This window comes from Myxocyprinus asiaticus, chromosome 43 (assembly GCF_019703515.2).
Source record: "Myxocyprinus asiaticus isolate MX2 ecotype Aquarium Trade chromosome 43, UBuf_Myxa_2, whole genome shotgun sequence".
NCBI classification, from domain to species: Eukaryota; Metazoa; Chordata; class Actinopteri; order Cypriniformes; family Catostomidae; genus Myxocyprinus; species Myxocyprinus asiaticus.
In genome coordinates this window covers 20,871,714-20,898,757 of record NC_059386.1, presented here as the reverse complement: position 1 = coordinate 20,898,757, position 27,044 = coordinate 20,871,714, and the positions used below count along the sequence as shown (strand labels likewise).

The following is a 27,044-nucleotide window of genomic DNA, read 5'->3' as shown; positions in this document are numbered from 1 at the left end:
TCATCACTCTTTTTCTCTGTCTATATTTTTTTCTATCTATCATCACTCTTTTCTCTGTCTATCTTTTGTCTATTACAATTTCTATCACTCTTTTTCTCTATCATCACTCTTCTCTATCTGTCTTTTGTCTATCACAATTTCTATCTATCTATCTTTTTATTCTATCTATCTGTCTGTCATTCTTTTTATTCTCTATCATCTATCTATCTATCAGTCTATCTGTCTGTCTGTCTGTCTAGCCAATCTTCACGGAGCTGCGCAAATATTACATATTGTTTGCGCCAATGGTGATAGACGTCATCAAATTGCGACAAACAACGATTCTCTAACATGTGGCATCAGTATGAGGGCATATTCGTAATCAAGAAAGTACTTATGAAAAATATTCCTTACTTTTTCATTGATTTGAATGTGTGTGGATACAACAAGCGCAAATACAAATGTCTGTTAGGTAAGATAAAGCATGCAGAGTACATTGATTACTAAGGATGTAGTAAGTAGATATGTAGTTCAATTTTAACTATCTTAAGTTTGTACAAACGCTTATACTTAATCATTATAAAATTGTATTTTAATTATTTCGTTTTAATTACAGATCATAACTAGTAGTTTACCAGCACAATCTACATCGAAAAATTCAGTGCTCATGGATCCTGTTGTTAGACGTAAAATCCCTGCCTGTGTGCGTTCATTACTGACGGATATTACACCAAAGGAAGAACAACACTTCAGTGACTGGTCAGAAACAGACCCTGAAACAGTCACCAAAGATGGGTTGGCACTTCCCAAAAGAGAGTCTTCTGAAACTCTCCTGACACCAGTTGATGGGACAGATGGTGCAACTACTTATGGAAGTGTAGCACCATCACTCAAGCCATGTGGGCTTTGTTTATCCAAACCTTGCTGTTACACCTGCCCTAGGTGTAACATCCCATATTGCGGACTGACTTGTTACCGGAGTCCAGCTCACTCAGTATGCTCAGAGGAGTTCTACAAAGAGTCTGTGCTTTTGGAGCTGAAATCTCAAGGAGTCACAGATGAAGAAGGGAAAAGCAAGATGCAGGAAATTCTGTTAAGACTAAGACAAAGTTCAGAGAGTGGAGGCGGCATGGAGAATTTGCTAGAGAACTTACAGGAAGAGACTAAAACTACTGTGACGGAGCAAGATGCATATGCTTTGGACTTGCTTTCAAGGTTAGCAGAGATTCAGTCATCTGGGGAAGATAACAGTCAGGAGACACAAGAGATACTGACAAAACTGAAGGATATTGATGAGGGTGGTGATGTCACAGATGGGAGTGATGAAGGAGGAGTTGATTTAGCAGAGAAGTTAGCCGGGCTGGATATTGACTCTCTCTCAGAGGGGGAGCTCTGGTCTTTGTTGTCTGCCCAGGAGAAAGAGAAATTTGAAGGACTGGTAAAAGGAGGAGGTATTGGAGGGCTGGTCGCCATGTGGAGCCCCTGGTGGGAGCGGCATGAAAAAGAAACTAAAGCACTTATAGAAGAAATTAAGTCTGAGAACGATGAAGAAATGTGCAATGTAAATGAGAAAAAAGATGGACAAACAAATACCAGTACTGGTAACATTCAAGAAGAGAGCATAAAACGCAGTACAAGCGAAGTGAAATCGGAATTAGATACAAAAAAGGAGCGTATTAAAAAGAAAGAGGCAAGTAAAAAGGATAGACCAGTAAAAAGATCAAATTTTGATGTCCCTCCAATAAGTGCCGAGATCCCACATCTTTGCACGTTGTCTTCAAACCCATCTCCATTAGTGCGGTACAACCTGGTCAATGCTCTTTATGGATACACATTCTCTCTATGTCTCTTCAACGGGGACATCTCAGAACCAGAAATGTTAATGGAGTTCTGCCAGGCAGTGCTGGCCATCTCAGAGGGTCTGGGTGGCGGACGGGTTTTCAGCTCTGTCCCAGATGCCATAGAAGCTGCAATAACGGCTGTGTCTGCAGGAGGATACTTTTACCGTGATGACCCTTCAGCTCCACTGAGAGCCGTGGAAGCAGTGGCTCATATTCTGTCTGGAGAGAGCAGAGAGGACAACGTACGCTATTCACTGTCTGCTTTGTCTCAGCTGCGTGCAGCTTTGAAAAAAGCGAAGGCTTCTGTTCCCAAGGAAAACGATCAGATGAGACGGATGTATTTTCAAGCTTGGAAGAAGTGTGAGTTTTTCCAGTCTTGGGTCAAAGAGAGCCCTAAAGTGGTGAGGGGTCTGGCAGGATGGGTTTGGAGGGACTATGAGAGAAGAGAGGTTGAGAGGATGCAACTACAGAGAGAAAAGAAGGGTTTAGAACAGGGACTTAAAACTAGTAGAGGTAAAGCGGTGTTGATAGAAGAGATTGATTAAGATTGTAATTATGACAATAATACATGTATACACCAATCAGCCACAACATTAAAAACACCTGCCTAATATTGTGTAGGTCCCCCTCGTGCCGCCTAAACAGTGCCAACCCGTATCTCAGAATAGCATTCTGAGATGATATTCTTCTCACCACAATTGTAAAGAGCGGTTATCTGAGTTACCGTAGACTTTGTCAGTTTGAACCAGTCTGGCCATTCTCCGTTGACCTCTCTCATCAACAAGACATTTCCATCTGCAGAACTGCCACTCACTGGATGTTTTTTTGTTTTTGGCACCATTCGGAGTAAATTCTAGAGGCTGTTGTGCGTGAAAATCTCAGGAGATCAGCAGTTACAGAAATACTCAAAACCAGCCCATCTGGCACCAACAATCATCCATGCGATTATCTAATCAGCCAATGGTGTGGCAGCAGTACAGTGCATAAAATCATTCTGATATGGGTCAGGAGCTTTAGTTAATGTTCACATCAACCATCAGAATGGTGATTTTGACCGTGGCATGATTGTTGGTTAATAGAATGCTATTCTGAGATGCGGGTTGGCGCTGTTTTGGCGGCACGAGGGGGATCTACACAATATACAGGTGGTTTTAATGTTGTGGCTGGTTGGTATAATTGTAATGAGCTAATGAAAGTAATTGTGTATTAAAATAATTTGTCTAATGTTACTTTTTCTTTCCAAGTTAAGCTCAATTAACAGCATTTGAGGCATACTGTTAGTTTTTACAAAATAAAAAACCTTGTCCCTCCTTAATAAAAAAAAAATAAAAAAAGGAAAAATCTGCCCTAGAGTGTGGCACTTAAAATGGAAGTTAATGGGCCAATTCATAAATGTTAAAATACTCACTGTTTCAACCCTCAGGCCATTTTCCTCATGAACAATTAAACTGCCTCAGGACTCCCCCATAGTGCAATAAAGTAAATACATATCTCATGTACATATGTAAATTCACATATTTAATTCAATAACTGTACATACCATTACCCTGCACATACTGTACCACTTGAACATGTACATATGCCATTCTGTTATGTCCTATTATTTGTATGTCTATTTATATTCTTACCTTGTTTTATATTCTTTGTCTCACTGTAATGTTCTGTGTGCACTTGTTTCTTCTATCACCCAAAAAATTCCTTGTGAATGTGAGAACACTTGGCAATAAAGCTCATTCTGATTCTGAGAAGTATAGCCACAAGACATAAACAGTATGCGTGTTAACATGATTTTAGTGTGATAAAATTGCTTACTAACTTTATCTGTTATATCCAATATTATAACTGTTGCCATGACAACAAAACCATGAAATAATGGTTTTGGATATAACTCTACACAGATAAGGTTAGTAGGTGATTTGATCACACTAAAATCATGTAACATGTTTTGAAACAGTATTTTAACTTTTATGGACTGGCCCCATTTACATTCATTGTTAGTGCCTTACTGTAACTGCTTTTTAAATACTATAATGTTACAACCTTTTTCTAAACAAGGGTTAAGTTGAATTTTTTTTTGTATTAATCAACATTATGCCTCAATTGCTGTTGATAGAGTTTAACTTACATTTATGCATTTGGCAGATGTTTTTATTGAAAGTGACTTACAGTGCATTCAATGTATACATTTTTATCAGTTTGTGTGTTTGCTGGGAATTGAACCCATGATTTTGGTGTTGTTAGTGCCATGCTCTACCAGTTGAGCTACAGGAACCCCAGGAATTGGAGTATTTATTGAACCTGGAACATTTAATTAAAGGCATGTATTTCAGTGAAAAAGAGACATGGGGTATATAGATCCTTTAAATCGCAAGTTTTGTGTTGGATTACTACAGGTTAGAATTTTATAGCTTTGACAGTCGTTAGGCATTTTTAAATGTCAGTTTTATATTGCTTCATACTACAGTCTATTTAGAGGTTCAGAATATACAATATTTACTGTTTTTTTTTTTTTTTTTTTTTTTTTTTAAACAAACAACTGAATGAAGATATAGCAATGTTATAATGCAACAAAAACAACATATGCAATCAATATATGCAGTCTGTTGACTGATCCTCATTATGTCAGCCCAACGTGGATTTCCAGAAGCAGCCTCCAATTCTGCATCGACATGGTTGACAGCTTCAACATTCTTTAGAGCTCCTGTCTGTAGCTTTGTTGTGATCCAACAATCTGTTGATCTTAAACTGTTCTCTTTCTAAGATGGCGCCGCGGATGGCCGCCTCGGTATGGAGCTCTCCAGTTCTTTTGCTGTTTTTGTTTGTTTGTCCTGTGTTTAGTAATTGCATTCTCTTTGTACTGGATGCTTCGGTCACCATGACAAATTCCTTGTGTGTGCAAGCACACTTGGCAATAAAGCTCATTCTGATTCTGATTCAGAATGCATCAGTCTGAATTAATAAATGTAAGGTATTATTCTGTAGGGCACTCATCTACAGAAGGTGTCCCAGGCTAGTCCACATTTGGTTCCGCAATGATTCTCATCCCTGGCCTCTCAGTGGATGAGCAGAATGGTAAAATATATGACATAGAAATAAGGCAGAACATGTGACATTCCTAGGAAAAAGAATACATGCCAAAGGTATTCAGTGAAGGTCAGCACTAGACAGAAGATATCAGTTTGTTTTGTCTATTTTAAAACAAGTATTTTAACTGAATTGGGGGACAAGTGTTAAAAAAATTGTTTACCACATGGCAAGGACCATGCCAGGGCCATGAGAAGGTCCCCCGTGTAGTTTGGATGCCTGACAAACCCCCACCATCCTGACACTAATAGACGCTTCACTGTTGCTGTGGCGAAAGTTTCCAGGTCTACAAGTAAAAAGCCAGAAAAAAAAGGAGGATTCCACCCGAATTCATTAATTATGCTCTATATAGCATTCATTTGGCCTCCACTATGAAATGTACATTATTCAATCATGTTCAGTTACTTACTGACTTCCGAAAGATGTAATAACCAATTCCTGCAAAAAATTGGAAAGAGCAGAGTTAGAAATCGAATTGTTTGCCTAGGTGCAAAAATTCTGTGGTTGTTAAAGCAAACTTGTAGAGCCAAAAGAGAAAATTATAGTACAAATAGCAAGTACAAAGAATAACTCTGGATTACATAATATTACCATTTAGAAGAATAACCCCTGCAGATCCAAGGGTACTAAGTGACTGAGGGTGCACCACCAAAAACATGGCTTGAAGGCCATGTGTAACGCCAACATGAACCCAAATCCATCGTGCACAATTTCTATAGCGGTAAGAACCGCCTCCAGCAAAGACAAGGAAAAAGTAGAATGTGGGATAAGTAGGATAAATGTTTGTCTCTTAGTCTATAAATTCTAAATATTTCCTTTCAACATTATAAAAAGCATTTTATAACTTTTCAGACCAGTGAACTAGTTGTCACGTACTTCATCCACAGAGCATCTGTCACACAGCTGGAAGCCGTTCACAAGCAGCATAGCAAGAGATGTGGCTCAGCTCCACCTCTTTCATCAACATCCCCAGGTTTATTACCAACTGAGAAACAACAGCACAGACAAGCAGAGAAAGACAGAAGGTTACAGGTACACCTGTACATCTATTTATTCATGTGATTATCTAATCAGCCAATCGTGTGGCAGCAGTGCAGTGCATAAAATCATGCATATACGTGTCAGGAGCTTCAGTTAATGTTCACGTCATCCATCAGAATGGGGAAAAAATGTGATCTCAGTGTTTTTGACCGTGGCATGATTGTTGGTGCCAGATGGGCTGGTTTGAGTATTTCTGTAACTGCTGATCTCCTGGGATTTTCACGCTCAACAGTCTCTAGAGTTTATTCAAAATGGTGCCAAAAACAAAAAAAAAAACACCCAGTGAGCAGAAGTTCTGTGGTCAGAAACACCTTGTTGATGAGAGATGTCAACAGAGAATGGCCAGACTGGTTTGAGCTGACAGAAAGGCTACAGTAACTCAGATAACCACTCTGTACAATTGTAGTGAGCAGAATAACATCTCAGAATGCACAAAACGTCGAACCTTGAGGTGGATGGGCTACAACAGTAGAACATCACGTCGGGCACTTTATTAGGATCATAGTGGTCCTAATAAAGTGTTAAGTGAGTGTATGTGTGGAATTTACCCAGCCAACTAATCCAGGTCTTGGTTTACAGCAATATTTCAAGTCAAAGTTTCCAGTATGGGGGTTCAGCTCTCACCCCATGAAGAAGTCATATAGGGGATTTCCTATAAATGACAATGAGAATTGTGAGAAGACAAATGATAAAGAAATGTAAAGACATCTGGAATATTTCAAAGGATTGTGTTTATTAAATGCCAAACGATCTCTCATAATTAGACTAAATAACACTGACCTGTGTTTCCTCCAAGAGATAAGGCATGTTTAGGGGCCCAGAAGGAACGGATATACAGGTACATAGAAAGCAGGTAGGACACAGCAATGGCACATATGGCCATGGACAACATGAACTCAAACAGATACCCCAGTGGCATCCCAAGCCAAGGACACACTGACAGCAGGACAGCAGTTATCCATAAGGCATGGAAACCTACAAATAAATGTGAAAAGACAATTATATCCTTATTACATAAGGACATTTGAGTTTACATGTGTACTGTTTATTCAGAACTTTTTTTTTTTTTTTTTTTTTTACGAAAGTAGGCTATAACTTCAATGAACTTAAAATGTTAGTTCACCCAAAAATACAATTCTGTCATCATTTACTCACCCTCATGTTGCTTCAAAGAACACAAAAGGAGATGTTAGGCTGAAGTCACCATTCACTTTTGTTGTATGGAAAAAAGATGCAATGAAAGTAAATGGTGACTGAGTATAACATTCTGCCTGACATCTTTTGTGTTCCACGGACAAAAGTCAAACCACTTTGGAACATAATGAGGGTGAGTCAGTGATGATCAAATTTTCATTTTTGGGTTACTATCCCTTTAAAGGAATATTCCGGGTTCAATAAAAGTTAAGCTCAATCAGCAGCATTTGTGGTATAAGAAGAGGTTAAAAGTTATTTTATCACACTAAAATCATGTTAACATGCACATTGTTTACATCTTGTGGCTATACTTTTGAAAGGGTGAGTATTTTAATGTTTACGGTTTGGCCCCACTCACTTCCATAGTAAGTGCCTCAATGTAACCCAGATTTTTTTTAAAGGAGTGACAAGTCAAAATAAATGTTTGTGGTAATCAATATTATGCCACAAATACTGTTGATTGAGCTTAACTTGTATTGAACCCAAAATATTCACTTAAAAAAACTGTGCAGATACAGAGGGGATCTTACGGATTATTGACAAATGGAGTTTGAACCTTGATTTGTATAATGGGTGGTAAAACCAAGGGCACAAGACCAAAGGCCAGCCTGTTTATTTGGTGTAAAGGACTAACGTGTATAACCAGAACAGTCAGAGACAGGAACACATGGATGCAGGTGGCATCTGGACAGGTGAAGAGAAATACATGTAATTAAGGCTTAGAAACCATGAAAGAGGGCCATTTTTTGCATAAACAAATGCACACATGCATATGTGTGTGTGTGTGTATATATATATATATATATATATATATATATAATGAAAATCCCTCACCAAGAGCACCTCCAAATTCCCTTTCAGTCAAGCGTTTACTGCTGTTATCAGAAGAGTGTGGAGAGGCAACCAGGGAACCAATCAGATGAAGAAAAGAGTGGAGGAATCTGCCCAGACAGCCTTGTCTGGCTTCATTCTATAGTACGTTCAACAACAGTGAAGTATGTAATTTCTAAAGCAACGGGTGGGCTTCCCCTTCCAATAAACTGCGAGACACCATTTTTATTGTGTATTATGTTTATTAAATACATAACATCCAATATTTACAGTCATACAGCCATCTCATGATTCAACAATGAAAAAAAAAAGATTTTAATTTACTGTTTTTATTTTTATAGACAGATCATCTTACCTTTCATGCATTAAAGGAATATTGCAGGTTCAATACAAGTTAAGCTCAATCAACAGCATTTGTGGCAACCACAAATAATTACTACCACTCGTCCCTCCTTTTCTTTAAAAAAAAAAAAGCAAAAATCTGGGTTACAGTGAGGGACTCACAATGGAAGTGAATGGGGGCTAATTGTTTAACGTTAAAATACTCACTGTTTCAAAAGTACTTTTGAATTTACTCCATTCACTTCCATTGTGCCCACTGTTTTTTTTTGTTTTTTGTTTTTTAAGAAAAGGAGAAGTGAGTCGAAATGTATATATATATATATTATTATTATTATTTTGTTGTTGTGGTAATCAATTTTATGCCACAAATGCTGTTGATTGATCTTAACTTGTATTGAACCCGGAATATTCCTTTAAGATAGACAGTGATTTGACGTTTTAAATAAGTGGGTTGTCTTTTACTTCTAATGCTATTTTGTGTACAAGAAGCCATAATATTTCACTTTAGCACCTAATACAAAATGTCCACACCCAAAGGCTTAGCTTCCTTTGAAGTCATACTCAAACAAAGGTTAAAATATGTTCACTCCAATCTCAGTCCAGCCACTTCAGAAGATTAATTTAAACTCAGATCCCAAAAATGACATTAATCTGGATTAATCGGATGTCGGTTTAATTTGTACAAGCAACTGAAATTGATTTTAATACTCATTATCAATCACATGAAAACTGTCAATATATGAATAGGTCACCAACTAAGTTGAATTTCAAGTAATCTACAAATTGGTTTGTAAACAACACTTCAACCCTAACTGGTAAAAGGCTGTCAAAGGTAATCTTTGTTCCTCTCTACCCCCTCTCACAGATGACCTCAATGACACTTTGCTCCATTGGAGAGGGGTCCAGACAACGGTGGGCGGCACTACCCACAATCTCATCCAACAGGAAATGCACCAAGTTCTCATCAGACACAAACCGCCACAGGTACATCTGCAGGTAGTGGCAATCCACCTGGATTTGCTGCAGTCCGTAACGGCCAAACGTACGGAGACGGACACATTCAAGGAATGTCTTCAGACTTATCTTAATGATGCCGGTTTGCACCGAGACCTAGGACAAGAGAAAAATGAGTTATACAAAATAAAAAAAAAATTATATTGTGTGAAATTTTCCATGGGTCAGTTAGTAATCGACAATAAGAGTAGGCAAATAGTGTTTTGTTTTCTTAGAGAGATTTCACACTGTCAATCCTACCTTGTTAAACTCCACTGGGCTAAAGATGTCAATCCTCTCAGAAAATAGCTTGTGAATGTTACTTAGCAAGTTTGTGTCCATTGGAGCACTGGAACAAACAATTTTTAAATATTTGAAAATTACACAGATTTACAAATGGATTCCAAATAAGTATAATCAATATGCTCTTTGTTAGAAATGATATTACATTATATTTTAACAATACTGGAATTCTGTCAATTTGACAAATAAAAAGTAAGCAAACTGGCCCTTGTTAACAATTTGAATTTAATTTGAATTTTAAAGTCAGAATTAATTAGTGAACTGAATCTGAACCTGGGAGTGTAGCTTGGTGCATAGCGAATCTGCTGTCTTGAACTACTATACACAGAGAAGGTACGTTTGCTGGAGTCACTGCTGTGAGCTTTCCGCACCCCCTCCTCATAAAGCAGTCCAACCTAGGGGAAAAAATACAGACAGAAACAACAGAAAAATCACAAAATTAGAATTAGTGGCATATGGGAATGTCATTTTACAGTGGTGATGAAAAAGAACAATATATACAGTACTGTGCAAGTGTTAAGCACAGTAGATGTTTCACAAAAACATTTGTCTTAAGACGGTTATTTTATGTCTTCTGCTTTAGTGTGTCAGTAGGAAATATACATTTTAGATTCACACACATTCCTTTTGCAAACAGAACAGAATTGAAGAAGAACGAGGAGTCCTGCAACAGATGGTATTGCCCCAACAGAGCCTGGATCTCAACATCATTGAGTCAGTCTGGGATTACATGAAGAGACAGAAACTATTAAGAAAGCCTAAATAAACAGAATTGTGGCAAGTTTTCCAAGATGCTTAGAACAACCTTAACAAACTGCAAACAAGTGCACCTAGGAGAATTGGTGCTGTTATAAAGGCATAGGGTGATCACACCAAATATTAATTTAGTTTTTTAGTGTTTACTGCACTTTGTATGAAATTAACTGATACATAGAATTTATTCATGGCATTATATTTAAAAACATCCTCACTATACAACATTTTTCATAAGTGCTTAAACTTTTGCACAGTGCTGTATATACTGTATATATCCTCGTTTGACCCCGCGTACACATGCGCAATGCATAATTTAAATTAAGTTGACTGAATTCTGTTCACAACACTTTAGACTGTCATTTAAGGGTTAAACTTCTGATGCATCGAGTCATGTGACACCACAGCATGGCGTTGATTTCTGTAAAGTGCTTCTACGGGCGCAAAGCCAACAAAAGTGCCTCTGGTAAGAAACCTCAAAGTTTTATCTCTAAAACCTGTTTGGGTGTAAAGAGTCTCTAGTTTCGTTTGATATGCTACTTTAAAAAATTCTTAAATTTTTCGCACGTTAGCGCGATGTTAAAAATCATATACACATAAGTGTATTGTGGGACATTAGTCCATAAACATGTTAGTTATTTTGAACTTTCCACATTAACAAATCAGTGGTTTATAACGCTTCATTGTAATATAAATTTTGTTATATTTTATTTTATCACTGTTCAATACGGTTCTATTCATTAGTAAACGCATTCCTATATTCACTGTGCATTTTCACATTGAGAATCAATGGGTTCATCCAAAAGCTAACATTTTTTGTTTTCAGTGGCTTTATATGAAGTTAGGATAAAAATAAGGTGCATCTCAAACAGTTCTGAGACCAGTGCAGACAGAGAGCACACTGGAGGTTAAGTCATTCACTAAATAAGGAGCAAGGGAGTAAGGGGACATCCTATAGCTTTCTATGCAAGTCCATTCACTCCTAACATTCGGTCAAAAGTTCAGTTTCAGGCTGCAGATGATGTTTGGACCACTCAACATATTTGGCAGACATGGGTCAATGGTAATCAGTACATAGATTCAGAATTTATAATGCTACATTTTATTTTAACATGGTTGACAGTGGTTGGATAATGTTGGTCATTTCTTTGAATCAGAATAATTTTTTCAGCTTTACAGAAAATCAGCTGTAATCTCTGTAACGTCTCAAAAACATGAATAACCAACTCCTGGAAACATAAAAAAATTTGATTAAAAAAAATCTGACTTTTTATTGCTTGTTTTTTTTTTTTTTTTTTTAAGTCCCACAACTTAGTCCCACTCTCCATATATGTGGACATCAAAAATTTGTTTTGCTTGTTTATCAAGTGCTACTAGTTACAAAATTAAAAAGGGATATAGAAAATGCACACAGCAATCACCCTCGGGTCTCTAAAGGATATATATGGTTTATGCTGAAGGCAAATGAAACAAATGTTCATATATATCATTCAATGTATTTAAAAATGCATCACCTGTACATCAATAGAGGTGGTATCTTCCACTACTCTCTTCATTACAGCTCGGACATTTCGAGGTTCTATGGTGTTCACCCAGTCTCTCGTTTCCACGCTCTTCCTCAGCATCTGAGAGATGATTAATCCCTGAACCTGCACCAAAACAAGGCCAAACCAACAAATGTTGTCCAACAACATCCTACCCCAAAATAAATGTCCTTGGAAGGAATTAGACTGGCTTTTTCCTACCTTAACATAGTGGTTCAATAATTTTTGTGCAGCCTCTCTGGCCTCTGCACAAAGTGCTGTAACTGGAGTCACTGGAGTGTGGTGCTGTAAAACAGGAAAGTTCAGCATTTAATGTCTGAGACCAGTTCATCAGTTTATCGATATCTGAATATGACGGATATAGAATACCTGTACTAGAAATTGTTCATCTGTGAGCGTTAGGATGTATGAGATGGTGGAGGTCTCATAGTCCAGACAGAGACGAGAGAGCAACAGAAGGAGAGCAGGGGGGGTGGAGCCACCTCTGTCGCCAGCACTTTCACAATACTGCCGAGATGACTGGCAAATAAACTTAATAAAGCTCACCACCAGACCCTCACGCACACCCTGACTGCAAAACTCACCCTAAGAGAAACATATGAAACAGGTATTAGACAGAAGACACAACACAGAACAGCAGTACTTTAATGGTCCTGTATTAAAATGACAAACGTAATCAAACTTTGTTACAGTACATTTATTTTTTAACTGTCAATCAACTGCCAAAAACACTTATAGTTATAATGATGATATCCTTTACCTTGAAATAAGGCTTGTTGGAGAACGTGATGTCCTTTGCTGTGAAAAGGTGCACTGAGGCTAATACAGACTTTAACTGATTGAGAATAAAGTTAGACAAGGAGGTCAGCAGATCTGGCAGACTGGGTGAGGCATCTTTACTTGTAGCCCCTCCTCCAGATGTGCTGGTCCCACCCACTGATTGGCGTGGGGCAGCCAAAGCTTGTCTTACATCAGTAAGGCTGTCATGGTAAAAGGTTTGTAAGGCAGACAGGTACTGTTTGATTCTCTCTCTTGCTGCCTGCACCACAATCTCAGTTCCTTGGCTGGGCACCGCTGACCCTGGAAGTAGTTTAGATATGGCCTGTAATCTGCGATGGAAGCGGTCCAGAGCTCTCACTAATAGAGAGTTGTCTCCCACCCCCTTTTCTTCCTGTATCCTTCGTTCCACTAAAGAGAAATATCTAGCAGCCAGGGTGTCCACAAATACATGTAGCTTGCCATTAGCCATCTCAGGAATGTTCTTAGAAGCTAATTCACCCTCCTGTGGACGGTTGATGAACAATTCTTGATAGGAGGCAATAACCAAACAGAGGTTACTAACAAACTCATTACAGCCTCGATCTACGAACTCTAGAATGTCTGTTCCGGCAGCAGGGGAGAGGAAAGGATTGAACACAGAGGTGTTAGATGGAGAGACAGGATTTGATCCAGGACTTGTTTTTTGGGCAAAGTTTCCACCCGTATCAGTAACTGTTGAGTCTTTAAGCTCCACCTCCAATCCATGGAGGTCCGCCTCCAACCTGGACTGGGCATGGCTAAGGAATTTGTCACAAAGCTCCTCCGCTGGCTCGTCTAACTGCAGAAGCAGCTCAACACATTCTGAGAGATCCTTAGCACTTGAACCACCATCCCTGCAAGCAAAGAAAATTGTAAAGCACCACTTTTTATATATTCAATAATGCCTTAATGTAGTCAGAACCATCTAGACTTGGTTTATCTTAGTTTAACATGTTAAGGCACTGTATCTCAATGGTTTCATCAAGAGGTCGACCAATAGTGGATTGTGCCAATACCGATAACTAAGGTGATGGAAAAGGCCGATAACCAATTAATTGGCAGATAGTTTTTAAAATTGATTTAAAGAATTTCACAAAAAATATGTAGTCTTTCCTTTCTTTGAGAGGCACAGACGTAGATGCTAGGGCTGCACAATTAATCGAAAAAATTATCAAGATTACAATTATAGCTGTCACAATGAATTAACTAACCCTGAAAAGTGTCAATTACATATTTAAATGATTTTTTTTTCCATTGTGTGCAAGAATGCAATGACAAATCAGAAACATTTAAATCAGTCTATTGGCATATTAGTAACGACAACCTACTATTTTAGTATTGTTGCTTTGTTTACTTTTTTGTGTAAAATGTATTCAAAGTTTGAATAACGCTTGTTTTTTATGCAAATAAAGTAATTTATGAACACAGTTTCAGCCTGTTTTAGACATGTTGGACTTTTAAATATAAACAAGCGTAAAACACACTGGGTACTCTTATTTTGAAATTATGGAGGCTTGGCTCCATTACAATGTTCTATAGTTAAGTAGGCTATTTACCAAATTCAGCTTTTTATAAACTATATATTCACCAAATTAAGGGTTTTGTGTGTGTGTATATATATATATATATATATTAGTTCACCAGGAATAAAATGTATTATTATTCACAAGATATACATTTGGTGACAATGTATGTGCTGATGGAGTACATTTCCATATAGCAACAGCTCTAGAGGCCTCTGTCATACTGTAGAATCAAGCAATTCTAACTGTAGAATCCTCCAGAGGAACACGGAGGAATAAAAAAAAAAAATACAAAATCGATAACAAAACTAAGACATGAACTAACAAAGAACAATACTTAAACCGATATATCAGTCTACCTCTAGTTTCATCAGATGTATTCCTCCAGCATACAAACCCTTTACTAGAGGTTGACTGATATATCATTTTAGTTGATAGTTGCTTTTTGAAACTATTTTGAAACTTTTTTTTATTCTTCCATGTTTCTCTGCAGCAGTCGATATTTTGATTAGCTTATCAAGTAATCTAAATTGAAGCGAAGGCATGCAAAGAAAAATACGACTATATGGAAACGTGCCCCATCAGCACCTACATTGTGTCTCCAACTTCATATCTTGTGAATACTAATTTAATCCTAATTAAACCTCACCTGGAGAAATATATAAACAATCTCTCTAAAAAGCTTAATTTGGTAAATACTTCAATATAGAGCACTGTAATGGAAACAAGTCTCCCTCATTTCAAATTAAGAGCCCCTTGTGTGTTTTAGGCTTGTTAATAGTTAAAAGTCCCACATTGTGCACCAAATCTTCAATTTTTTCTGGTTATTATTGGCATTTTGGTTCAAGAATAAACGTAATCTAGGATTTTATTCATTTTGGACTCGTGTAGCCTCTATGTCTGTGCCTCTTTTTTTTTTTTTTAATTCTTTAAGTCCAATTTAAAACTATCAGCCAATTAATTGGTTATCAGCCTTTTCCACCACCATAGTTATTGGTAAAATCCACTATCGGTCGACCTCTACCCTTTACTTAAAGGGACAATATGAAACTAGTGAATTGTGATGTTAACCTCATTTTTGATGGTGTGAATTACAATAAAAAATGTGGGAGTTGCCTCCTTGATGATGTCCCCACCATCAGACAATTCATGAAGCTTCTCAGATGAATGGTTAAATAAACCAAGTCCAGATACTTCTCCCTGTATTGTACTGAACATGGAGTCTTGAGTTAAGTCTCAAACAGACGAATACAAGCCACAGAACAACCTAGAGACCACAGACCTGAATTTCTGCCGCAACTGCTGAGCAAGCTGCTCCATAATGACATGGCAATCATCCTGTATGCCCCTGAAAGAGGGCATATGACTGTATTGCTGCAGTACACAGCGCGCCTTACGGTGGGCGCTCACTGCCTGAGCATAGGCCTGCAGCTCCAGACACTTGTTGAGCCTTGCTGGCAGCTCAAACAGGAACTGCAGCTTACGGAGGAGTGTGTGAACACCTATACAGAAGGAGAGAAGGGGACATGAGTTAGATAATGAAATAAAACACACTTGAGCTCAAACTAATATGGTTTAAAGACATTTTGGTTTTTATACAATCAACAGCCCGCAAGATTAATCAGTTATGGATCATACGTTTGTTATTTGAGCATTTATACCTGACAGTTTGGTGATCTGTGCATGTTGGTCATGCAGTGTCCCACTAATGCAGGCACTAAACTCTGTGATGGCGGCCATGTTTGCAGACAAACAGTCCATCTCATCTTCCATCTTCTTGAAGTCATTCTTCATTTTTCGGATTGTGTCTATGGATCGTAATCGGACATATGTATTCAGAAAAGCACATGTACAGTGCATCCGGAAAGTATTCACAGTGCTTCACTTTTTCCACATTTTTGTTATGTTACAGCCTTATTCCAAAATGGATTAAATTCATTATTTTCCTCAAAATTCTACAAACAATACCCCATAATGACAACGTGAAAGAAGTTTGTTTGAAATCTTTGCAAATTTATTAAAAATAAAAAATGAAAAAAAAAAAATCACATGTACATAATTATTCACAGCCTTTGCTCAATACTTTTTTGAAGCACCTTTGGCACCGATTACAGCCTCAAATCTTTTTGAGTATGATGCTACAAGCTTGGCACACCTATTTTTGGGCAGTTTCTCCCATTCTTCTTTGCAGGACCTCTCAAGCTCCATCAGGTTGGATGGGGAGCGTCGGTGCACAGCCATTTTCAGATCTCTCCAGAGATGTTCAATCGGGTTCAAGTCTGGACTCTGGCTGGGCCACTCAAGGACATTCACAGAGTTGTCCCGGAGCCACTCCTTTGTTATCTTGGCTGTGTGCTTAGGGTCGTTGTCCTGTTGGAAGATGAACCTTCGCCCCAGTCTGAGGTCCAGAGCGCTCTGGAGCAGGTTTTCATCAAGGATGTCTCTGTACATTGCTGCATTCATCTTTCCCTCGATCCTGACTAGTCTCCCAGTTCCTGCCGCTGAAAAACATCCCCACAGTATGATGCTGCCATCACAATGCTTCACTGTAGGGATGGTATTGGCCAGATGATGAGCGGTGCCTGGTTTCCTCCAGACATGACGCTTGCCATTCAGGCCAAAGAGTTCAATCTTTGTTTCTCATGGTCTGAGAGTCCTTCAGGTGCCTTTTGGCAAACTCCAGGCGGGCTGTCATGTGCCTTTTACTGAGGAGTGGCTTCCGTCTGGCCACTCTACCATACAGGCCTGATTGGTGGAGTGCTGCAGAGATGATTGTTCTTCTGGAAGGTTCTCCTCTCTCCACAGAGAAACGCTGGAGCTCTGTCAGAGTGACCATCGGGTTCTTGGTCACCTCCCTGACTAAGGTCCTCCTCCGGCCAGCTCTAGGAAGAGTCCTGGTGGTTCCAAACTTCTTCCATTTATGGATGATGGAGGCCACTGTGCTCACTGGGACCTTCAATGCTGCAGACATTTTTCTGTACCCTTCCCCAGATCCATGCCTCGATACAATCCTGTCTCGGAGGTCTACAGACAATTCCTTGGACTTCATGGCTTGGTTTGTGCTCTGACATGCACTGTTAACTGTGAGACCTTATATAGACAGGTGTGTGCCTTTCCAAATCATGTCCAATCAACTGAATTTACCACAGGTGGACTCCAATCAAGTTGTAGAAACATCTCAAGGATGATCAGTGGAAACAGGATGCACCTAAGCTCAATTTTGAGTGTCATGGTAAAGGCTGTGAATACTTATGTACATGTGATTTTTTTTGTTTTTCATTTTTAATAAATTTGCAAAGATTTCAAACAAACTTTTTTCATGTTGTCATTATGGGGGTATTGTTTGTAGAATTCTGGTGAAAATAATGAATTGAATCCATTTTGGAATAAGGCTGTAACAACAAAATGTGGAAAAAGTGAAGCGCTGTGAATACTTTCCGGATGCACTGTATGCCCTAACAAAAAGAATTTGGTGCAATGCATGATAAATGTAAAAGAAAAAGAAATCAGACTGACTAAAATTGCTTACAGCACATTTAACTACAATTCTGAACTCCCACACAAATTTTATGCACATCTGTGGGTCTTTGACAAATAAGGTTGTCCGAGGTGATAAAAGCTTTAAAAAAAAAAAAAAATCTAGTTTGAAAAATATGCATCAAGTTCGTAGAAGTGTAATCTTATAAATGTTTTAAAACATTTTCTACAAAAAATCTGATTTAATGACTTTAAAAATATCATGTTGTATAACCATCAAGTAAAAGATTTGTAAATACTTTCCTTGCACCTTGAATACATGAGTGTACACAACTTAATCATTAATTTCAAAAAAGTTTTCAAACACGTTTTTTAAAGTAAATTTTTTTTTTAACACGTAACAAATTTTTGAGTCACGAATATCAAGAAGTTTTCTCAGGGTTACACCACGACTTGAACAAAAAGTGCATTTTCATAAAAATGCAAAAATACCTTATATTTGTTTTTACACTTCACACATAGGGTCTTAAAGGGGTCTGTTTTATGGCTTTTGTCAACAGAATCAACAAAGTGGCTACCTACACCGATCAGCCACAACATTAAAACCACCTGCCTAATATTGTGTAGGTCCCCCTCGTGCTGCCAAAACAACGCCAACCCGCATCTCAGAATAGCATTCTGAGATGATAATCTTCTCACCATAATTGTACAGAGTGGTTATCTGAGTTACCGTAGACTTTGTCAGTTTGAACCAGTCTGGCCATTCTCTGATGACCTCTCTCATCAACAAGACATTTCCATCCACAGAACTGCCGCTCACTGGATGTTTTTTGTTTTTGGCACCATTCGGAGTAAATTCTAGAGACTGTTGTGTGTGAAAATCCCAGTAGATCAGCAGTTACAGAAATACTCAAACCAGCCCATCTAGCTAGACTGTAAGGTGCGTGTGAAGTGCCCGACAAGACAGCCACATCTATGGCAAGTGCTACAGGAAGTGTGGGGTGAAATGTCACCCGAGTATCTGGACAAACTGACAGCTAGAATGCCAAGGATTTGCAAAGCTGTCATTGCAGCACGTGGAGGATTTTTTGATGAGAACTCTTTGAGTAGTTTAAGAAGTTCTGAATATTTTTTTCAAATTGTAATAGTAATTTTTCATGTTATTAATGTCTTGACTATACATTGTGATCAGCTGAATGCCACTTTGGTGAATAAAAGTACCAATATCTTTCCATAAGAGCAAAATCTGTACATTATTCCAAACTTTTGGCCACCAGTGTATATCACAGAAGAGTGCTATTCCAGGAATTGTTTAGTGTTAATTGCATTATGTATTTGTGAATAATTAGACAAATAAATTAGCATCACATCATTGACCCCTGTACCACTGTTTACTAACCTGTGGCCGAGATGAACTTATTGTAGTTTTCATAAACCAGGGTTTGCATGTCACTGTCCAGAGATCTGATCTGCTTCACCATGCAGCTCTCATGGTCCATCAGCTCAGTCAGAGAACATTCTTTCCTCAGCTGAAACAGAAAGAAAACGTTTTTAAAATCTAACCAAAGCACATTCCAGCTTTCTACTATATAAATGTCCAGATGTTTCAAGAACAGAAAGTGTGGTGTTTTCATCTATTAAAGGTATAGTTAACTCAAAAATTTAAATTCTCTCATCATTTACTCATCCTCATGCCATCCCAGATTTGTATGACTTTCTTTCTTCTGCAGAACACAAAGATGTTTAGAAGAAGGTCCATACAATGCAAGTGAATGGTGGTCAGAACTTTGAAGCTCCAAACAGCAGTGAAAGGCCACATTATGTAATCCATAAAACTGGTTTAATCCATGTCTTCTGAAGCAATCCAGTTAGTTTTGGGTGAGATATATAACTAAGTTTTCACAATAAATCTTGACATCGGCAGTCTCCTTACAATGTAATCAAGCTCGAAACTCATGATTGTGCCTAGAGACTGCAATGGCAAAATGTATTGTGAAAAAGGAGTTATATTTTGGTCTGTTCTCACCCAAAACCAATTGGATCACTTCAGAAGATATGGATTAAACCACTGGAGTCTTATGGATTACTTTTATGCTGCCTTTGTGCTTTTTGGAGCTTCAAAGTTTTGGTTACCATTCACTTGCATTGTATGGACCTACAGAGCTGAGATATTCTTCTAAAAATCTTAATTTGTGTTCTGCAGATGAAAGAAAGTCATACACATCTGGGATGGCATGAGGGTGAGTCAGGGCCGGCCCGTGGCATAGGCGACATAAGCGGTTGCCTAGGGTGCAAAACGACAGAGCGGTGCCACACAAGAGTTTTTTGGGGGGGTTTTTGTCGGAAGTGCGCCCTCGTGACGACTGTACACCCCTCTACCCATATATTGAGCTAAATGAATTGTGCCAATTAACATCCTTTCAGTACTGATTAAATTTAAATGGTTACAATAACATCAAATTGACATCAACAACAACAAAAAAAAAACTTATGAGTTCACAACATGTCATGTTGGACTAATTTAAACACTGCATCATGACATGATTATGATACATCACCATAATGCGTTAGTTATGCATGCCGTCACCATTAGCATATGTATTTATTATGCCACTAGCGCTAAGTGATTATTCTATGCATAATTGGATCCTTATCATGTGGAAAAAATGAGTGAAAAAAGAACCAAATTATTAGGTGCACAAGGCAGGAAGCAGTGCAAAGAAGAGAAGCAGAAAAAAAAGCAATATAGAGGTAAGAATCACAAGTTAACAGCTGTTCATGTCAGCCACTGATGTTTATTTACTAATTTAAAATAGCTTATTTAGAACCTCTTAACTGGCACAGACACTGTGGGCCGTTTGTTTGCTTGTTTTATTCAAGTTTAGTGCAAGTTAAGTGCAGTGTATTTTCTTTAAAATAAACTTAAGCTAATTGTATGAATCAATAAAAACTGTTAATCAGAAAAAAATAAACTTAAGCTTCTATAATGTTGTTTTAATTTCAGTTATACTGCTGCTTGCTTACACTTCACCAAAAAACTCCTAAATGTCTCCTTTTAAAAGAGAGCATGATTAGGCCTGCTGTCTAAAGCATTCATGAATTGCAATCATTTAAGTTTAGGTATGTCATTTTACAGAGTATGCTCAAAAATGGAGATGACAGGTAAGAGGCTAATTAGACTAACTAGCTAGCTGGCTGGCCAGGCCTAGTTCTCTGGGGGTGCTTGAGGGCGCCAAGCACCCTCAAACGAATCTTAGTGCACCCTCAATTGCAGACCAGGGCAAACTAATGCCCACGGGTCGATTTATCATGAAAGTTTTAATTAGATCTTTCATTTATCTAGCTTTGTGACCGATCGAACATCCACAAGCTTTTAATATGATCAGGGTTGCCAAATAATAGATGTAACACCCCAATCAGAGATTTACACTTGTACAAATAGGAAGTATTTTGCCTTACTTAATTTATGCAATCTGGCAAGCATGCATGCGAGTGCATGCGCTCTCTCTCTCTTTGAAAAAAAAAAACTTAGCACAATATTATGCTCAAAGAAAAGTGTGATGCAGCCACTCCGTCCATTTCATGAGGCTGCATGTGCTGTTTAGTGCCAAGTCTGCGAGCAAACCTTTTCAGTGATGAACGTTAGTAAAATCTCAATAGATCTTCGCAACATTCACACACGGAAGGGACACACGAGCAAAACCAAGCAAGACCTTTGTGTTATTTGTAAAATGCTGAAGTTCCTCACACCTGTATGTGAATGTTACTCTGGCAGTAATCATATATCAGTGTCATGCAGCCTGTTTTATTCAGTTGTGTGCTGAATGGGATCCCAAACAAACCATTGACAAAACCCACATCATGACCCATGAGCGTGTAAACAGGTTGATAATGTTTTCAGAATAAAATAAGTAAATGTGTCTGTCCACTTTGCGGCCAACATTAAAATAAGCCTTTAGAATCTATAATTTCCGAATATTTTATTGTACTATTAAACTAGACTCCTGATGTAGAGTGTTAAATTGAATACTATATTATCACTGCATTGAAGTATGATAAAATAAACAATTCATAATTATACTCAGTCTTAATTCAGTTTTACTAATACATGATAGAAAAGTAGCAGCAAAACAATCACAGAATGGTCCCATCAGTCTGTATACACTTCAGAAAATTGTGCATCATTTATTGAGTGCATGAGTGCACTATTACTCCTGGGCTTTAAAGATACAACTATGCAGAACTTTTTATCTTATCTCTTCCATGTTCTACACAACGGCTGATGTGGCCCCTGTACCAAAATAATTGCACATCCCTGCTCAATTGTATATGTAAGACTAATGCTGTAAATTGGCAAGCAGATTTCCTTGAATCCCAGCAAAACGCACAAAATGCTGCATCAATGTGTGTCCTTATCTGCAGGCACAGCATTTTGGTATCATTTTCAGCAACAGATCATGTGGAAAAAAAAGAGAGAGAGAAAAAAAAGCAGTAAATGTTTTGTCCATAAAAAACTGTCCTTTACGTTGTTTTAGTAGCATTTAAACATGACTTAATCTATTTAAAAAATGTGTAAAGTGGGCCTGGGTAGCTCAGTGGTAAAATACACTGGCTACCACCCCTGGAGTTCGCCAGTTTGCTAGTTCAAATCCCAGGGCATGCTGAGGGACTCCAGCCAGGTCTCCTAAGCAACCAAATTGGCCCAGTTGCTAGGGAGGGTTGAATCACATGGGGTAACCTCCTCGTGGTCACTATAATGTGGTTCGTTCTCAGTGGGGTGCGTGGTGAGTTGAGCGTGGTTGCCGTGGTGGATGGTGTGAAGCCTGTCTCTTGACGGTCTCAGACGCAGAGGCAACTGGGATTCATCCTCCACCACCCAGACTGAGGCAAATCACTACACAATCACAAGGACTTAAAAAGCACATTGGGAACTGGGCATTCCAAATTGGGAGAAAATAAATAATGTGTAATTACAATACATCTGCACCTTATACAGAGCACCCCCACTCAGTGATTTTGATCTGGAACAGGGCCTGTAGCTGGCTAACATCTACAGATACATTCAATTATATAACCAATATTTTGTAGGTCTATTTTGGGTACATCTTTCATATTGCTTTCTCTTTTTTACTCTTTGTTTTATTAACTACTTGTGCAACCATAGGCACAGTTGTTTGTGTGTGTGAGCTTGCATTTCTTATATTATTTTTTATTATTATCTATGTCTTGCTGCTTTTTTTTGTATTGTTGTACACTGGAAGCTCCTGTCACCAAGACAAATTCCTTGTTTGTGTAAGCATACTTGGCAATAAAGCTCATTCTGATTCTGAAAAGTGCCAGAAAATAGACAGCCAGGCAATGTCACTCATTGAGACAGAGAGGAAGAGGTGGCTTGAAGTACTGAAAAGAATAGTGGCAATAATTCAGTCCCTTGCTGAGAGAGACATGGCTCTGAGAGGGTCCACAGATTCACTCCCCCCCCACCCCCAACAATGGCAACTTCCTGAAAGAAGTGGCGCTTATGGCCAAATTTAATCCTGTCTTAAAGCAACATACAGATAGGGTAGAGTGTGGAGCAGGGAACATGACAACGTACCTAGGAAAAACCATACAAAATTAACTGATAAGTGCTATCAATAGAAAGATCATGGATGCAACTGTAGGTGAGAGTGAACTCTGCAAATACTTTTCCATTATATTGGATTGCACTCCTGACATAAGCCACACAGAGCAGCTATCAGTTGTCATTAGAACTGTGTCAGTGGAAGACAAGCCACAAGTGAAAGAACACTTCATGGGCTTACACTTCATGGTCTTTCTTGAAGCATCAACAGGGGAAGAGCTATCTACACCAGCCTCTTCAAGATGAGAAGACCTGAACATACCTTTTGAGGACTGCAGGAGGCAGTCTTAAGACAACTGGGTGAACATGAGGGGCAAAAGGAAAGGTGTGCAGGCCAGATTGCTGGCAATATACCCCAGAGCTTTGTTTGTGCCGTGTGCAGCGCATACCTTGAACTTGGTGGTGGCCGACGCTGCACGAAGCTCCAAAGATGCTACTAGTTATTTTGGCTACCTGCAGTAGATGTTCACCCTGTTCACCCTGTTCTCATTTTCCACCCAGAGATGGTCTGTCTTGAAAAGCCATGTCAAGATCACGTTAAAGTCATGGTCAGAGACCAGGTGGGAGAGCCATGTGAACAGCATAGAAGCCATTAGGTACCAGACCCCACAAGTGAGAGAAGCACTACTGGAGGTAAAAGAAAATTCAACAGATCCTGCCATAAGAATTGAGGCTCAATCTTTAGCAGAGGAAATTGGATCCTTTCGTTTTTCTATCTGCTCAGTTGTCTGGTATGACATCCTCAGCAGCATTCAAAATGTCAGTAAGCTGGGGCCTGGGTAGCTCAGCGAGTAAAGACGCTGACAACCACACCTGGAGCCGCAAGTTCGAATCCAGAGCGTGCTGAGTGACTCCAGTCAGGCTTCCTTTGCAACCAATTGGCCCGGTTGCAAGGGTGGTAGAGTTGGGGTAACCTCCTCGTGGTCACTATAATGTGGTTCTCGCTCTCGGTGGGGCGTGTGGTGAGTTGTGCGTGGATGCCGCAGAGAGTAGCGTGGGCCTCCACATGCGCCATGTCTCCATGGTATCTGCTCAACACGCCACGTGATAAGATGTGTGGATTGATGCCGAGGCAACTGAGATTTGTCCTCCACCACCCGGATAGAGGCGAGTCACTACACCACCATGAGGACTTAGAGTGCATTGGAAATTGGGCATTCCAAATTGGGGAGAAAATCCACAAAAAAACAAAATGTCAGTAAGCTGATACAGTCTGTTTCTATGCTATCTAAAATCTCACCTAGGAGGCCAACAGAGTCTGGGCCAGCCCTGGGGGTGAGTAAATGATGAGAGAATTTTGATTTTTAAGTGAACTTTCCCTTTAAAAGGTGTTTGGCGTTACTGTAGTGTGCTGCATTTTGGTCATCACAGTCGAGTAGAATATAATGCTCTCGAAGTATGAAGCACACTAGGTTTTTTAGGGGAGAACTTTGAATGTGTGTCACAAAATGTAGATTATCAACATAAAGTGACAGCATATTCAATGCCAAACAGCTGACTGATGCCCTACTCTGCCCTACATAAATAAACACTGCCAGTTTAACGCCACTATTCAGTTACACGATCAGCTACGGACTTTACCTTATTTAAATAAACCTCTGGATCAAAATGAGGCCCGTTTATATCACATGGATCCAGAGATTCGGCTTGCTCTACGGCTTTTCCTTCCTCATTGAGGCCGTAGTAGATCTTTAGCATACTGTGATTCCGCCGCCGGGTGGGGTCTGAATCCGGTGGGGTTGTGGCTGAGCTCATTTTCACCACACAGCACGGCTATGACCTTATGTCAGCAGGAGAAAGTCTTTATTTCATTAATGAAAAGCAGATATCACATAAACATATGTTGCAAGAGCTCCGGTTGATTCCTGCCAACTCAATTTCTGATGGAGCTGCTGCGCTGATCCAAAATGGCGCTAATGGAGACAGTATTTCACAATAAAAGTCCAAGACATGAAATGAATAATTAAATTAAATAATAAATTAATTCTGAATAATAAATATAAAAAAATATATAATGTAACTTCAGGATCAGATCATCTTGTTGCTGCATCTAGTTCACCCAAAAATAAAATCATTTACTCACCCTCATGTCGTTCCAAACCTGTTTGTCTTTCTTCTGCGGAATACAAAAGGAAATCATTTGAAGAATGTACTGTTGGGTGAAATTAATACAAAGGCAGTAAAATATGACACGATACGTTTCAGTGAGAAACAAGCCGAAATTTAAGGTTGTTTTCCATACTAGGCACGTTTGCTGCGGTCTGAATCTGAGTGCGATTGTTCGCAGCATTTGACTGGTTTCAGACTCTTTCAGATTCTGTCAAAGGTGTACATGATGGAGAACACAATGCGGGTCGCTATAAATGTGTTTTTTTTTTTTTTTTCAAGCAGCATTTGTAGCATGCACATGAGTGTGTGTGTGTTTTGTTTCTTTTTTTTCTCTTTCTTTTTTTTTTTTGTGCAACTGATGATGTCGTTATGCTTAAATAGGCAAAAACGCAGAGCAAGATATCTTACTTCCTGAACAACCGTGGACCTGAGTAGTACAGTTCGCTTTCTCACTCATATGAACCATGCCACAGTTCCTTTGCAACCGAGGTCAGACCAACTCCTACAGGTAGTCTCAGGTACCACGGTCCGCAAAACAGCTTTCACATAATCAATTTTTCATGCAAACCGTGCTGTTTTGGAAACTGCCCATGTGAAAGTTATTTTACTGTGAAAAGCGAAATGCAAAAGAGCTAAACATTGCAAAGGAAAGCTATGGCAGAGGTCAAGATTTTCACAGTAAAATAACTTACATTTCAGCTTGTTTCTCACCAAATACTATTGTTTGCCTTCTGAAGACTTGGCATATGACGCAAAAGTCACATGCACTTTTTTATGACATATTTGGGTGCTTTTTTAAGTTTCAAAGTGAGTCACTGACTACGTTTACATGGACACCAGAAAGCAGCTTATTGCGAGAAAGTGCCGGTCCCGTTTACATGCACTGTATTAGCGGCATACTCTTTACTTCCGTATACATGCGGCTCAGTCATTAAGAGTAAATAACAAACATGGCATCCGAGGAAAACTTTGCTATTTCATTCTCTGTTGCTTTGCTTTATTTCCAGATATTCCAAAGTTGTTGCTGTGTTTGTTTCCTTAACTTTCTATCGTGACCTACAGCAAAATTGCACTGCAATAGTGGGGTTTTCCTCTTACTTAAAACTCCAGGATTCCCCCTAGGGACCAAGGGCATATATGTGAACGTGAGGGACAGTCAGTATTTTATATTGGTCTGTATAAATGGGTATAGTTTATAATGTATGTGCTTTTCCCACTGTACTCTCAGAAATTTTTTATTCTTTCCGCTGTGTTGACTTGTTGTTGGGCTCCATCCTATGACATTTATTACCCGGTCTGTTCACGCACATGCATACTCTTCAAAAACCTTTAAGAACGTTGCTTATGCGTTTATATGGCCACATAAGATGCGTTCTCCGGGAGAAACTAAGGTGTTATAAACCGCTTTCTCTTGAACGGCTAAGGAAATGAGCGTTCTCGTTTACATGACATTTCAGGATGACGCTTACTGCAAAAGCCCTGGAATAAACTGTTTTCTTAAGTGCATGTAAACGTTCTCACTATCAACTGCTATTGTACTGTAATCCATGAATGGGACATTCTTTAAAAAGAATCTTCTTTTGTGTGCTGCGTAAGAAATAAAAACACA

At 38.9% G+C, this 27,044-nt stretch overlaps 2 protein-coding genes and 1 pseudogene across 5 annotated transcripts; 1 reads left to right on the top strand and 2 right to left on the bottom strand.

Moving 5' to 3' along the window:
- Positions 1-309: 309 nt before the first annotated feature.
- On the top strand, positions 310-5,892 carry LOC127433730 (uncharacterized). Of its 3 annotated transcripts, XM_051685897.1 has the most exons (3): positions 318-493; positions 596-2,180; positions 5,792-5,892. In XM_051685897.1, coding segments are annotated over exons 1-3 (1,617 nt in total). In that variant the 5' UTR covers positions 318-463; the 3' UTR covers positions 5,794-5,892. The 3 variants fall into 3 exon arrangements, with proteins under 3 accessions (XP_051541856.1, XP_051541857.1, XP_051541855.1); XM_051685896.1 differs by lacking the exon at positions 5,792-5,892 and having other exon boundaries at positions 310-451; positions 596-4,759; XM_051685895.1 differs by lacking the exon at positions 5,792-5,892 and having other exon boundaries at positions 596-4,764.
- LOC127433237 (delta(14)-sterol reductase TM7SF2-like) lies at positions 5,795-6,969 on the bottom strand (annotated as a pseudogene).
- A 1,223-nt stretch (positions 6,970-8,192) lies between these two features.
- On the bottom strand, positions 8,193-25,340 carry LOC127433728 (vacuolar protein sorting-associated protein 51 homolog). 2 transcript variants are annotated; one of them, XM_051685891.1, is made up of 11 exons: positions 24,908-25,340; positions 19,103-19,232; positions 15,888-16,034; positions 15,509-15,728; positions 12,666-13,557; positions 12,275-12,490; positions 12,107-12,190; positions 11,876-12,010; positions 9,882-10,003; positions 9,567-9,654; positions 8,193-9,422 (listed from the first exon to the last, which is right to left on the bottom strand). In XM_051685891.1, the coding sequence occupies exons 1-11, from the start codon at positions 25,079-25,081 to the stop codon at positions 9,162-9,164; spliced, it is 2,469 nt and encodes an 822-aa protein (XP_051541851.1). In that variant the 5' UTR covers positions 25,082-25,340; the 3' UTR covers positions 8,193-9,161. The 2 variants fall into 2 exon arrangements, with proteins under 2 accessions (XP_051541851.1, XP_051541853.1); XM_051685893.1 differs by lacking the exon at positions 24,908-25,340 and adding an exon at positions 23,716-24,879.
- Positions 25,341-27,044: the final 1,704 nt, after the last annotated feature.

What these genes read in the sequence shown, in the direction of transcription:
- LOC127433730 (XM_051685895.1), top strand. Translation starts at nt 464, where the DNA reads ATGCAGAGTACATTGATTACTAAGGATGTA. An exon ending in CATTGATTACTAAGGATGTA is followed by an intron (nt 494 to 595) that starts GTAAGTAGATAT and finishes TTTTAATTACAG; the next exon opens with ATCATAACTAGTAGTTTACC.
- LOC127433728 (XM_051685891.1), bottom strand. Translation starts at nt 25,081, where the DNA reads ATGAGCTCAGCCACAACCCCACCGGATTCAGACCCCACCCGGCGGCGG. An exon ending in CCACCTCTATTGATGTACAG is followed by an intron (nt 10,004 to 11,875) that starts GTGATGCATTTT and finishes TTTTTCCCCTAG; the next exon opens with GTTGGACTGCTTTATGAGGA. An exon ending in GCACCAAGCTACACTCCCAG is followed by an intron (nt 9,655 to 9,881) that starts GTTCAGATTCAG and finishes TGTTTGTTCCAG; the next exon opens with TGCTCCAATGGACACAAACT.